Here is a 14739-nt window from a genome sequence, read left to right as displayed (position 1 = left end):
CTCATGCAGGATGTTTAAGAATAATTGAGGTGGTTGTTATTACGTGAAAACCAGTTTTACAGCAAATTCCTAAAATATTAAAAGTTTATTAGATAATATGTACATGTACTATAACTCAGTGGTTACCATATTAAGCCCTCTGCTCTTCCTCCTCTGCAGGCTGAGGATCGTCATCATGAACTTCAGGATACTCTGTAACGTCTACAGGACTGCTGAAGCCGGCAGAGCCAGAAGACTGACAACGGAGAACAAGAAGGAGAGGAGAGACAGGAGGAAGTAGAAGAAGTGTTGAACTGAAATTTAGTAAGTTTATGTTCGTAGATGTTTCATGTTCATCAGTGTAATATTTGACCAAAACACAGACTTTAGTAATTAGTTTCCTGTCCCTGAAGGGGCCACCGTAGATCCTGGAGCTTCTCCAACATCCTCAGAAAATCTAATTCAATCTAGAACCTCGATGCTAGATGTCACTACGTACTCCAAATATTACACACTGGAGCTTTAAGAGAGTTGATAGTTTCAGACCAGGATGTTTCCTGAAATAGATAAAAGACAAAGTGATATAATAAGACTTTCATTAACAAGCAGATAAAATAATCTGTTTTGGATCTGTTCCTGGACAAAACCCCCTTTCTTACATAGATCAACTGCCACGACCACCATGAAGCCGGTCCTGAAGAAGACAGTCTGCCTCATCGTCATGGCTGAATGATGACATATGGAACAAACTAAGCAATGAAATTATAACAATTTCAGACACAACTGATCAGTTAAAAGCATGTTTTCAAGAGCACTCAAGGGATCATCAATCACTCTGGTGTTGCTCTGTTCATTTAAAGAATGAATTCCTTACATGTGACAACATCAGCACCATATACAGGGTGAGTCACTCTGCAGAGTAAAACACAGTGTACGTAACGTGTTGAAGCTGTGTGTGTGTGTGTGTGCGTGCTAACGTTTCCCCTCAAGAACATTGAATAGAACCACCTTTCGCCCTGCTGCTGAAAGTTCTCAGTTAAAATAAGGAACATTTTATAGTTTGACTTTTCGGAAATAAATTACACTGGCCAAATACAATGATGAAACATGGTTTGGCTTAACTGTATTGTTGAAGAGTGGTTCATAAGAATTTTAAAAAAAGGTCGTTCAATCTTCAACTTTTTGCTTTAAGTCATATTTTTTAATGCAGTTTTTTGTTAATCTTGTTTGAGTACATTTTAAGGATTGCGTCATTGCTCCTTACACAAATTGAGATGATCCTCAATCTCAAGTCAAGTTTCACTAGCAAGGACCACACCTTCAGCAACAAGATACGTTTAAATGATTTATTATGAAAGACAGAGAAAACCAAATGTTGAAGATCTTGGTTCTTCGAGCTCTTGGACTGCGTTGTGGGGAAGCTCTGTAGAGAATCCGCCGGGCAGCGACGGACCCCCTCATGGTCCTACGAAGGAGTGGAAAGAAAAGAAGAAACGGAGAGAGAAATTGGGTGGGGGGGAGGGGCGCAGAATACGAGAGCGAAGACGAGGAGAGGGTCAGGTGGTTATTTATAGGAATATCGGAAGTTGGCGCTGTTGAGGTGTGGTCCTGCTCCTGAAACTTCGCCGTATAAGCTTCAATACAAGTTTTCAACATCCAAGTCACGTCTCAGTAATTTATTTTCTGCTAAATCATCAAACAGTGACTCCAGTCGATGACTCCAGTCCACATCTCTGGTATTTGGTCAGACCCGACCTGATTGGTCACAGTATGTTTAGCCCCGTCAGTCATTTGTGGAAAAAATCAGCCATTACTCTCTGAAGTTTGATCAGAAGTCATATAATGTACTTATGTTGGCTGTATTTGTCCGTGCATCTCCCGTAGACTTCAATGTGTCTGTCACCACAACCCGGCACCAACACAAGATTTGTTGACATGATGAACTTTCCTTCTTCTTTAGGTTCCTACCGACAAGCAGGACAGGAACAGGGTTTGTGGGTTCCTGACATACATGTAGTGTGCAGTGGGTGATCCACAGGTGTAATTAATGACTGACTCCTGACCTGAATGCTCAGTGTCCAACTAGTTACAGTTTATATGAAATAATAACTTTCACACCATGACACTGGGAGATGCATGTGGCCTCCTCAGAGACTCTCACATTAGACATCACATCGATCAGTATTAATTCATTTACAGACAATAAAATAAAAGGTGCCTACTTTTCTTCTTCTCTAAGATTTGAAACACTTTTAGGGGTCTCTGTAAGACATAAAAGGCCTCAGATGGCAAGTCATAGGGTCAACTACATGTGTCATTTTGGCCCATATGGAGAAAAGGTATACAAATGATAATTCGACTCAAACAACCCAGGTGTGGAGTAAAAATGAACATCAACACAGGATTAAGGAGACAGAGATGGTGTCACCACTGGTGCTAGAGGTTTGCCCAGAGGATCATCAGGGCAAAGTGGGACCAAAGTAAAAACGTCAATTCAATCAAAATCAAAGTCAAGGATCAGCCTGAGGGACCAGGTTTTGTCCTCAAAGTCAAAAAAACGTTTTCGTTCTCAGGTGGGGACGACATCGGTCAACTGACACACACACACACACACACACACACACACACACACACACACACACACACACACACACACACACGAAAGCCTCTGTAGATAAAGATAAATTCTCATCTTAATTGTCTTACTTTCAGTGATAACTACTGACACAAGGGCTTAGACCCTGACAACTGGCTGACCATCAATCCAAAGACAGCTGAGATTAAATTTAACAAGCAGCCTGTCAGAGATTCTGAATTCCTGGTCAATGGGACATATTTTTCTCAAGTGATGTGCATCACAGAAGGTACACTCCTCCCCTGTGTGTCTGCTCCAGCTCTAGATGTTTTACATGTCAGACTGAACTCTCAGCAAGAAGCCGTCTTTGTATTAGTTAATCAGAAATCTATCAAAACACTGGAGCCTGTTCAAGTTTTCATTCCACAGAAATGCTGCAGTCACTGGAAGGTCTTTATCTTCACAGTTCATCATTTCTGTGGAAAGACTACATGTTGTGGCAGGAAGCATGTCGTGGGAGAAGTCAGTATCTGACAGGATATAATGAATCCTGCAGCATCACTGATCACTCTGGAAGCTCCAGTCAGAAGCCAAGAAGACTCTCACAACTCAGCTGACCTACACACCTTTCACCAGGTGAGGACAAACTGGGCGGAGACAAAAACCTTTTTAAAGTGTGTTTAGACTTTTTCAGTACAGTGTAACAGTATCAGCATAAAACTAGTGTTTGATGCTGATACAGGGGAATAACTGCATTTACATGTAGACTTGTAGGCTGACTCCTCCTGTTATAAACAGTGTAACTGCAGTACAGAAGGCAACGTGCTCACTAACCTGACTTTTCTCTACAGCTTGAAGAAATGGACAGCTCAGATCCCCTTGAAGTTGCTGCCCTGGGTCGACCTTTCACCCTGGGAATGCTCTATGATGCTCGGGAAGATAAACTGCTCCCAGGTAAGTCTTTACTAAACTCATATTAATAATATATTTCATTCTACCTCTCTTTGAAGTCATTTCATTAACTGGTGAAACTATTTTAACCAAACCTACATTCATATACATGACAGAAAGAATGAGAAAATGCTGACCACTGTTTGTCTGTTTTCAGCAGGTTCCTGTTCTGTAAAACATGGAACATAACCACAGTCATGTCACACACAGACACAAACACATTTATAGGACATTAGCATGGGCTAGACAGATACAGACAAGTAAACAAACAAACAAACAATACAGATAGTGTAAACAATAGTTAAACAATACACGAACAATCAATGAGTGCAAGTATAAGGGTTGAGAAGGTGTATTTTGTCTGTCTTTTTGAAATATGTGGTAGATGGTAAAGTTCCAACATTTCTTGTTGTTGTTTCATGTCACCAGTGTTGCTCTGTGAATCCAAACTCTGAATGGGGGCTGGTTCTAAAATAGTGACAACAGGTATTTTGGTTCTGAAGACACCAGAGAGGGAGATTAGAGAAGTGAGGACATGATTTTGTTGTAATCATTAATGTGTGTGCTGCCCTAACACTCATGCTCTCTGCTCTCCTGCTCTCTGGATGGAAGCCTGGTTTGCATGAGAGTGGGGCTGAGCAACACTATGCTTGATTTAAAATTTGAGGCTCAAAGTGAGAGAGAGCTGTAATGTCACGTAGTGACGCCTGAGGTGTGATTACAGCTGTGAGTCTGAGTGCAGAGAGAGAGAGGTGAGGCAGGGAGGGAGGGGGGAGAAACCATGGGAGAGACGGGGACGGGGTTCTGCAGCCTCAACGGTAATAACAGCTTTAATAAGTGAGATATGGATATAATACATATAAAAGTATAATAATAACAACAACAATAATAATAATAGTAATAATAATAATAATAATAATTAAAGCTGCAAGCAGCGATGAACAAGCCCTCGCAGTCCACACAACAACGCGTGTGGACTGCCTCCTACCCGGCCCCATTGCTCGATTATTGGGTACGCATCTCTTAACTGTACCTGTTTCGAACAGTGCAGGAAGGGATTAAATGTCATTTCCTGTGTCCAACATGTGGGCTGTGACTATGACTGTATGTTGGTCTATGTTTTCAGGGCTGGACTGTTATCAAACATGTGAAGTTTGGTCCAGACAGGAATAAGGAATTTGTTCCTTTATGATTTTGTGGCCTGCTCCTGCCGGTATTAAATAATGTACGCTGAAGTCAGAAGAACTCCCTGCAATTACATAAATAGAAAATGGACTACAGGTAAAAAAAAATCCCTCAAACTAATTTGTGGTCAGTTGTGTTTTGATTATTGATCCACAGTCCACGCGCATCGGACAGCGGCGCTGTCGGAGGGTGCGTTCACCTTTTAGTTGCATGTCATCTTGTCGTGTATGATATGGAGAAAAACCCTATAAATGTCATGTAAATAGGATGATGTTTGTCTGAATTCCTTTGTCCAGTAGGTGGTGCTGTGGATATGACACAATATTCATGCATGGAGGTATTCAGGGCAACATCGTATACATGTGTGATATCTTTGGTGTACATGGGAAATTGTATGTTGAAGTTATAAGGACTTGGGCATGAAAATGAAGGCGAAGCATGAACATGGATCGCACCATGACACCCACCATGTTAGATGTCGGCAAAAGCTTTTGATAACTTTTCTTCTTCAAGGTTTGAGAATGATACTGATGAATTGGAAGTCTGTGGTGTTCAATCTGTAGGAGGAGTTTGTTGAAGTACGAGGCATGGAAATGAATCAAAATGGGGATGGTATGGGAACTTTGAATCAAAATGGCCGACTTCCTGTTGGAGTGACAGTTTGGTATGGTGGATGTTTTTTGTGCGTCTGGTCATGATACATATGCATACCGAATGTCGTTCATGTATGTGCATGTAGGAGGTGGGCTTGGATTTTAAATATTCCAGGGGGCGCTATAGAGTCCGATGGTAACACCTTTGGTCAGCTATCGTCAGGAGGGCATTGGCAATAATTGTACCAGGTTTCGTGTTAATCTGACTCACAGATGTGGAGATATAAAATACTTCAATTTAAAGAGGGCCACCTTGTGGCCCAACCAACCAACATTTTCCACAGAGCCTCAGGGGCTCATGGGGAAGTAGTCACCTGAATTTCATGTCATTCAGACACACCAATGTGGAGATATGCAACACTTCCTGTTTGTAATGAAATCTGCAGGAAGTTGTCATTTAATAAATTGTGTATTCTTTGGAATATCAAAATCCTTTAAAAACTTATCGTCAGGAGGGTCCACAGATGCTGTGTGCAAAGTTTAGTGAAACTGCCAAGGAGGAGTTAGAAAAAGTAGGTTTGCGACATTTTGCCAATTAGCAAAAAACAAAACATCCAGAAATGGGCGGGGCCTATATCACAAGATTCAGCACAATTCAGCGAGCGCATGGATATAAGGTTTTGCGATAAATTATACGGCACTTATAAGCAAAAATGCACTTTCCTTTATTATAGCGCCACCTAGTGGTGGAAATTCCCAATGACAATAGATTATAAAAATAATCGCCAGGTGTGACATATATTCCAAGTTTGGTGAGTTTGCGATGAAAATGCGATCATTTGGGACAAAAAAGTCATCACTACAAAAACAATAATAACTAATTAAAACTGCAAGCAGTAATGAACGGGCCCTCGCAGTCCACGCGTGTCGGGCTGCAGCGTTGTCGGACTGCGGGCTCACCTGTTACAGGCATGTCATGACGGGGAGAAAACAAGCAGTGAACGTCATGTCAATCGGATGATGTTTGTCTGACTTCCTGTGTCCAGTGGGTGGCGCTATGAATATGACACAGTATTGATGCACAGATCTATTCACGGCAACTCCCTCTAGATTCCTGAGAGATTTGGCTGAGATTTGAAATAGTATGAAGAAGCTATCAGGACTTGATGCTTCATGACAAAGGATTTTAATGGCGGGCACCGCCACTGCCAGCAGGTATGACGTAGGATGAACATTTTCCTAGCGTGTCTTTGGCATGGTCCAAGGAGTATACTGACTGACTGTGAAGTCTGTGGTGTCCAGTCTGTAGGAGAAAGAAGTGAAAGCATGATGTACAGCAATATTTCATAATGGCCGCCAAATTCAAAATGTCCGACTGTGAATGGAGTGTAGATGTATTCAGGGCGAGACTGTCTACATTTATGAGGAAATCTATGGAGATGGGGCATTGTATGTTGAAGTTATAAGGAGTTGATGCTTGACAGCAAAGGGAAAAAATGGTGTCCGCCGTCACACCCACCAGGTTTGACACAGCTGAATAATTTCCATAACTTTTGTTCTTCAAGGCATGAAGAAGATAATTGAGTTCATGTGAAGACTGTGGTGTTTAAGCTCTAGTACAAGATAGTTTTCAAAGTAGGCAAGAATTTGTCAAAAACGCCGCCACACATCAAAATGGCTGACTTCCTTTTGGACCTGAGAGTATGGGTCCAAATGGGTTTTTTGTGCGTCTGGTCATGATGAATGTGCGTACCAAATTTCGTCCTTTTATGTGCATGTAGGAGGCGGGCATCACAATAGGGGTGCTACAGAGCCCACACGTCACAACAACGCCCCATGACCACACAGATCTCATCAGGGCGACTCCCTATGCATTCGTGAGAGATTTGGTCGAGATAGGACATTTTATGAAGAAGTTACGAGGACATGATGCTTTACGGCGAAGGATTTGAATTGACCGCTCGACTGCAGCCATAAGGTATGACGTAGGATAAAGATTTTAATAACTTTTCATCTTCAAGGTCAACGGATGATACTGAGTGACTGTGAAGTCGGTGGTGTTACGTTTGTAGGAGGAGATCATTTAAGTCCGAAGATTGGCAATATTTCAAAATGGCGGCCAAAATCAAAATGGCCGACTAAAGATTGATGCTGAAATTTGTTCGGGGAGAAACAAATGAAGAAGATAACTGAGTTAATTTGAAGACTGTGGTGTTTAAGCTCTAGGACAATATAGTTTTCTAAGTAGGCATGAATTGGACAAAAATGCCGCCACACATCAAAATGGCTGACTTCCTGTTGGAGTGACGGTATCGGTGAGGGTTTTTTGTACGTCTGGTCATGAGGAATCTGCGTATTGAATTTCGTTCTTCTACGCACTTGTGGGAGGTGGGGCTGAACATTAGGGGGCGCTACAGGGCCCGCTGATCACAACCTCGCCCAACGACATTAAATTATCAAATTTTTCGCCAGATGTGACATAAATTCCAAATTTGGTGAGTTTTTGGGTATGTTCAGGCTTCCAAAACTGCAGTTAAAGCGCAGAAGAAGAATAAGAATCATTTTTCCAATTTCACCATTTCTTACCTGCTCGGGCCCTAATAACAATAATAACTGCTCTATCCACTCTTCGTTGATACTCTCCACAGTCTGCCGAGTCAGGAGACATTAGGTTTGGAGGTAGGTTGGGTTGATCTGCGATGAAAGCTGTCGCCTGCCTCAGGATCTGCTGATAGCAAAATTAAACTGCAATTTTTAGACATTATACTTAAAAAGGTAAAGCTAAGTAAAAGACGACTTGAACAATGTCCTTTAATAATAAATGTGATGTGTACAGCATTTATTATTTCTTTACAATATGGTTTTTTTACTTGAGGTCCTTCTGCTTTGCTTTTATGGTAAAATAAAAGTAGCCATGAATTGTCTTTGGCAATGAATGAATGAATGATGTATAACTGCAAAACAATTCAGCAACCAACAGCATTGCCTCCTCTTTTTGTCCAGCAGACGTACATCATCTATCAGTGTAATATGTGCCAGTATTTGAGACTCGTAGCAGCAGATACAAGCAGTTATCAACTTATTTGTGTGAAAAAAGCTTCAAGAAAAAAACATTCAAACTTGTATGTTGTCCTTGACTTCATATTTTTTGATGTGATTGTGTTGAAAGCATTTTTGTCTGTCACTTACGCTTCACTGATAGACCAGCGGCTATCTGCAAAACTATCAGTTCTACTGTCACAGATTCTCTGTTGTTCTGGTCCAAAAATACCTTCATGATGAAGCTTCAGAAATCCAAATGATTTTTAGCATTTTGTCATTTTTGGATTATAATTCTGTGTGGCGATACCAGTTGAACTGCGAGTGGCAGATCTAGAGAATCGATATAACACCAACAACGCCACCTTAGGACTTAAAGAGTATACTCCTTTAACTTTAATTTCTCTGAGGTTTCCCAAAAACCACCCATACACAGGTTCGTACACAAATGAATACAGGCACGATGTAAAATAATTTAACAAGCTTTATTACTCACAATAAAACAATTTCATTTATCAAGTTATGTCTCTAAAACATTTATATAGTTATTTTCTTTAATCTCTAACACAAGTGATGTTCCACCTACACCAAATCAGTGGTTCAGTCAGGAAGTGAAAGGCAGACCACCACGGCGAGCTCCGGCAGAGGTCACTGCACTCAAATGATTCAAAAAAAGAAACAAAACAAAATTTACAAATCACTGCAACTCAAAACGGAAGAAGAGAAACCATACAAGAGGTATAAATGTGGCAGGTCCTCCACTATAGCTGCTGCAGTAACCCCTCCCACCCCCACTAACGTCTCGCAATCTGATTGGGGCGGAGCACATGTGAACTCAACTACACTTTTTAAGAGAATGTCTATACGACGACAGAGCAACTGTTTCCTGCAGGCTAACTAGCAAGGCAAGGCAAAAAAAAGAAAGAAAAGAGGTTAGAGGCAAGGCAGGGCAAACAGCAGCCTCACACCAGACAAGCTTTTAAAAGGAAACAAAGTCAACTGTTAGTGACAACACCTAACCACACTGGCAGACACAATAGCATTTAGCTTATAGCATTAGTTACCTGTGTCACACACACATTGGAGCTTGTAGCTGCTAGCGGCTACAGCGGCAGCAACAGCTAACCAGACGGGGACACACATACACACCACCTCGTCCCAACACGCCAACCTACAACAGAGGACCGTCAGCACAGCATCGTATTACATCTTCACATCACGAGACTGCGCTACATGCCTGCAGAACGCACACTGCACATACACATCTGGACACTACAGCGTGGCGGAGCTGCGAGCCGGCCACACTCGCTTCAGCAGAGGAAAGAGAAATACTAACGACTGGGGGGGGGGTATATGAACCGCCCCGCATTAGCGGGTGAGGACGCGGCTGCACTACAGGTGCCGGTAAGGGCCGTGTCATACACCTGCCGCGATCGCCATACCTGCTGCAAAATGAACAGACTGAGGGACACCAGAGAACTGAAATGCATACACAATATAAACCATCCGGTTAAACATGCTCTAACAGATTACTGATGTTTTCTTTTTTCTGTAGGATTAACTCTCCAAGGACAGATAACTAATAACCCTCAGCCTTACAGTAACTATGAAGTCTCATCATCTGACTCCATTGAATCCAAGTCCTCTCTGCTGGATATTGGAGCTTCTCTGAAGGTCAGTTTCCTGTGTGGGCTGATTGAAGTTGGAGGATCTGCCAAGTATCTGAATGATAAGAAGAAATTCAAGAATCAGAGCAGAGTGACGTGTCGGTACAACGCTACCACACACTTCAATCAGTTGTCAATGACGCAACTTGAAATCATGATCAACCAAAAGAAAGATGTCATCGAGAAGACCACGGCAACACATGTAGTCACAGGAATCCTTTATGGGGCAGATGCTTTCTTTGTGTTTGACAGTGAGAAGTTAGAAGCCAGCAGCGTTCAAAGCATCCAGGGCCACATGGAGGCTGTGATCAAGAAGATCCCCATGTTTAATTTTGAGGGTAACTTTGGCATCAAGCTGACTGAGGAAGAAAAAGAACTGACCGATAAATTGTCATGCAAATTCTACGGAGACTTCATTCTTGAAAGAAACCCTGCAACGTTTGAAGATGCAGAGAAGACCTATGCAAAGCTTCCAAAGCTGCTGGGAGAAAATGGAGAGAAGAGTGTTCCAGTGAAAGTCTGGATGATGCCTCTGAAGGTCTTTGACACGTCTGCAGCTGAGCTGAAGAGAGAGATCAGCGCTGGATTAGTGTGGAAGGCGCAGAATGCTCTCGATGATTTATGGGAAATGAGAACTAGATGCAACGATTCTCTGGACGACACAGTGGTAGAGAATTTTCCACAGATCCAAGAAGAGTTGAAAGGTTTTAAAACACAGTGTGATGGTTATGCATCTAAGCTTCGGAAAACCATGAGGGATAAATTTCCTCTCATCCGTGAAGGTAAAGAAGACGAGTGCTCAGTAGAAAAACTCCTTGATGACAGAAACAAGTCACCATTCAGTCATGAAAAACTAGACGAGTGGCTGGATCATAAAGAGAGAGAAATCAACGTCATCAGGTCCTGTGTGGAAATGATGGAGGGAACAAAGATCGTCCATAATCAGTCAGAGCTGGACAGAGAGGTTCTTGCTGCAGGTGTTGATGATGCTCTGTGCTTCGTCTTCACCTCCCTGCAGAGTGCTGACCCCTGCCTGGATGAGATGGACCACTACGTGAAAACGTTTGAAAAAGGGTGTATCCATGAAGATCCATGGTACTACTCAGATGATGTTCTTCACAAAATGAGAGAAAAAGCTGAAAGTGTCCACCATCTTGCCAAAGCGCTGAAGAACAGCAGCAGATTCCGTTTCCTTATCGCCGCCATTGATAATGTGAAATACTCAGGAGCAACCATCTACCACTACAGGAACGCCAAACTGCTCACTGAGGATTTCTCAAAGCCCGCCCTCCCTCCTGTGAGGAACATCACAAACAAAAGAGATTTGATCTGGTGTAAGTCATTTACTGTGCTTCTCTGAGTCATAAATATGCTTCATAACTTACACTGCTTAAGAAATCTGTTTTTATCCATCAGAATGATCAATGACACATTTTGTTTTGGAATCTCCATCAGACGCCTGTGATCTCACCCTGGACCCAAACACAGCAAACGGCTGGCTCCATCTATCTGAGGACAACAAGAAGGCCACATGTGGTGATTGGTTGTATTATCCTGATCACCCAGAGAGGTTTGACTGTCTTACTCAGGTGTTGTGCAAAGAGGGGTTGACTGGGCGCCATTACTGGGAGGTAGAGATGAGTAATGGTTTGAAGGATTCTGTTTATATACTTGCTGCGTACAAGGGAGTGGGGCGAAAAGGAAAAGGTCTAGATGCTGAGCTTGGACGTAATCCAATATCATGGGCTTTTGGGAAAAAAACAGATGAATCCGAACTTAGGGCATGGCATTGTGGTCAGGTGTGGGCTGCTCCTATTCCCCCGCAAAGTGTCAACAAAGTTGGGGTGTTTCTCGACCATGAAGGTGGAACTCTGTCCTTCTACAGAGTCTCCTCGAACACCCTGGAACACCTTTACACCTTTGACTCCAGATTCACTGAGCCTGTGTATCCAGGCCTGTGGGCTTATTGGACTGGCAATTATGCGCACATTTGTCCATTTGACTAAGAGCAATGACAGCCGTGTTAGATTCTCTGTCTGTTAAAGGTCTTATTGATAACATTCAGACACTAAACAAGTCATTCCATCTCCCCCTTCACCACACAACACTGCTGTTGTTCCAATTATCTGCCCCATAGATTTATATAAAACCAGATACCAGATGCAAAGATGGCGCCCAATGAGAATCGCTCGCCTTGTGCATATGCCAAAAAAGTTTACTTCCTGGTTATGCAGCTCACTGAACATGTCCAGCCGAGTTTCAAAAGTTTTACAAATATAAAACCACCATGGATCTAACATTCATAATTGTCCTGTTTGCAGTTCTGGGTGTCAACAGTTTTACAGATGTCTCTTTTATAATGGTGTTCTACAGGAAAATGCTTTTAAGGCTGCAGGGGAATTTTTTACTCATTAGCTTATGCAACAAAGTCTTTTTAGGCTGCAGTGCATCAAGTGATGATGTGATTTCACAGTTTGGCCGCTACGATTACTATCTTCAAAGCCTGGCGCTCTTCCTGAGGGGCTTGAGCGGCGCCCTCCAGCGCCTGATTTACCCCCTCAAGTGGTTGCCAGTCTGTTGTAGCTAATGTTGCCAACGCTATCCAGCTAGCTAAAAGTAGCTATGCTGATGAAACAGATACCACGTGATTCCAACAGAGTTATTCTATTGGCTGACAAACCTGTTAGAAGCTGAAACCAACTGTCTGTATTCTGACAGAGATAAACAAAACAATCACTTTGAACCTGCCAAACTTTTGAAAATGTACTATTAGGATCAGAATAATGTTTTTAAAAAATTATTTGTCTTCATGTTATCAATATTAACTCTAACAGGGATACGTGTTCACATTTAAATATTAACACAAGCCTGAACACCTACTGAACACAGATTTAGATGAACTCATTCAAACAGGAGGAAACAGGACAGCTGACAGTGTGACGTGTGTGATTTTCTTTGCATCAGTTCTTTTTGATTCTTCGCACTTTTGTGTTTCACAGTCAGGTTTTTTAATCATTTGCTTGTTGTGTCTCACATATTTATTTAATGACTTTCTATAATTCCTGACACTTAAAGAGACGGAGCTTATACTGAAACACAGCTGGTTCGTCATCACAGTTTGTTAAATAGAAGCTCATAGCTCATGTAAAATGTAGGTTAGGATATAAGATGGTTTAAGTGCTGATGGTTTGATTAACATTTGTTTCTTTTTCTTTGTGCATTATTTTTTAAAGAATTGTCTTTTCAGAGTAAAAGAGGAATCTGAGCTGACCTAACGTTCAATGAATGTCTTATTAAGCACTCTAATTAATTCATGTTCTGATTTAAAAAATAAACTCTGTTAAGACTTCAAGCACAACACTGATGTTATAGAGCTGAAAAATGTCATTTTTTATGTATTAGTCCATGTTGAGTTTATGAATGATCTTCTCACACTGCTTTGGTTTAGACTTTCATTGATTGGTATATCAGATACTTGTTGGTTATAACTATAATTTATAATTCCTGATACTTATAGAGCTTACATCAATATATGATTGTTGTGTCAAACACGCGTGTTAAGAGGTTTTGTTGAATTTATATGTATGTTAAGTTGGGACACAATGTAGCTAAAGTGCAGATTGTTTCATTTAGCATGTTTCTTCATGATGCATTTTAAAGATAATTATCTTTCTAGACTAAAAGGGGAATCTTTGTTTTTCTCAAATCTGTACTTTAACTTTGATCTTATGTTCAATTAAGGATTTAATTGGCCGCTGGCCTGCCTCCTGTGTAACTTTCTTATTGGTCTTATTGAATCTTTTAAATGAACTCATTTGAAGTCAGATGGAAATAAATGTCCTGTGAGCGACTGTCCTCTGCCGGACACCTGAACAGCAGGAAGTCTAACGGACGTGTTGATGATGCCGCTGCCTCCACCAGCCGATAGATGAGTTTGTGGTTTGACTTTAAGTTGATCTACGGCTGCTGCACCAACTGACACCTTCCTGTGGCCTGTTCACCCAAAATGTACAGGCTGCTCAGACTCTCCTGATATACAGATATGCTGGATCCTGTTTGACAAACGATGTTGTCTGTTGAGAGAAATGAGCTGTGCTGAGGTTGTTGATGAGTGTGAAGGTAGAAAAGGTGAGAGCCCGGTGATGTTAGGGCTGATTATTGGACCTTCTTCCTTTTTGTTTTTTGACCTTTGATTTGTGCTGACCTGAGAAAAGTAAGATTTTGTCTTTTTCTTTCAACTGTTTGTGATTTCAACCAAAAAATATATAAAAGCTGAAATAAAACTGGAGTGTATTATGTACATTCCAACCAAAGCTCTTGACTTGGCTTCTTTTTGAGGTGGTCTGATCTGGTCGTCCACAGGTAAAGAGATCCTGGAGTCTCTGTGAAAGGCTGACACATTCATTTAATACAAAAAGATGTCTGAAATTGCTAAAGCTAATAAGATTTATGTTATATGTGTTAAATCTGACTGGTTATTTTATTGGGTTTGTTCTGATGTTGTGATTCTTAAGGTTACATTTTATTTGAGATTCTTTTAATTGTTTATGCATTTGAGTAGAAGTTAATCAACAGAAAAAACAGAGCTCCCAGTTTATAGAGTGAGAGTTCCTCCAGTCTGATCTTTTAAAATGAGTCATTCTGAGAGTACAGTAAATCCCTCACCACCTATACTGCAGACTCTGTTGTTAACTGGACACACTGACATAAAGAAGTCCTGAAATGAATGATGAATGATGAACAATTCTGC

At 41.4% G+C, this 14739-nt stretch overlaps 1 protein-coding gene across 1 annotated transcript; it reads left to right on the top strand.

The window, feature by feature from the left end:
• Nucleotides 1-3159: 3159 nt before the first annotated feature.
• On the top strand, nt 3160-14302 carry LOC115571482 (neoverrucotoxin subunit alpha-like). The gene is made up of 4 exons (XM_030400918.1): nt 3160-3190; nt 3406-3508; nt 9878-11323; nt 11445-14302. Exons 2-4 carry the CDS (start codon nt 3415-3417, stop codon nt 11993-11995), a joined length of 2091 nt encoding a protein of 696 aa, XP_030256778.1. The 5' UTR covers nt 3160-3190; nt 3406-3414; the 3' UTR covers nt 11996-14302.
• The last annotated feature ends 437 nt before the right edge of the window (nt 14303-14739 follow it).

This window comes from Sparus aurata, chromosome 20 (assembly GCF_900880675.1).
Source record: "Sparus aurata chromosome 20, fSpaAur1.1, whole genome shotgun sequence".
NCBI classification, from domain to species: Eukaryota; Metazoa; Chordata; class Actinopteri; order Spariformes; family Sparidae; genus Sparus; species Sparus aurata.
This window is presented reverse-complemented; position numbering and strand designations above follow the sequence as displayed.

Coding starts and splice junctions, on each gene's coding strand:
- LOC115571482 (XM_030400918.1), top strand. CDS start 3,415: ATGGACAGCTCAGATCCCCTTGAAGTTGCTGCCCTGGGTCGACCTTTC. Junction 3,509..9,877: donor GGAAGATAAACTGCTCCCAG/GTAAGTCTTTAC, acceptor TTTTTTCTGTAG/GATTAACTCTCCAAGGACAG. Junction 11,324..11,444: donor CAAAAGAGATTTGATCTGGT/GTAAGTCATTTA, acceptor AATCTCCATCAG/ACGCCTGTGATCTCACCCTG.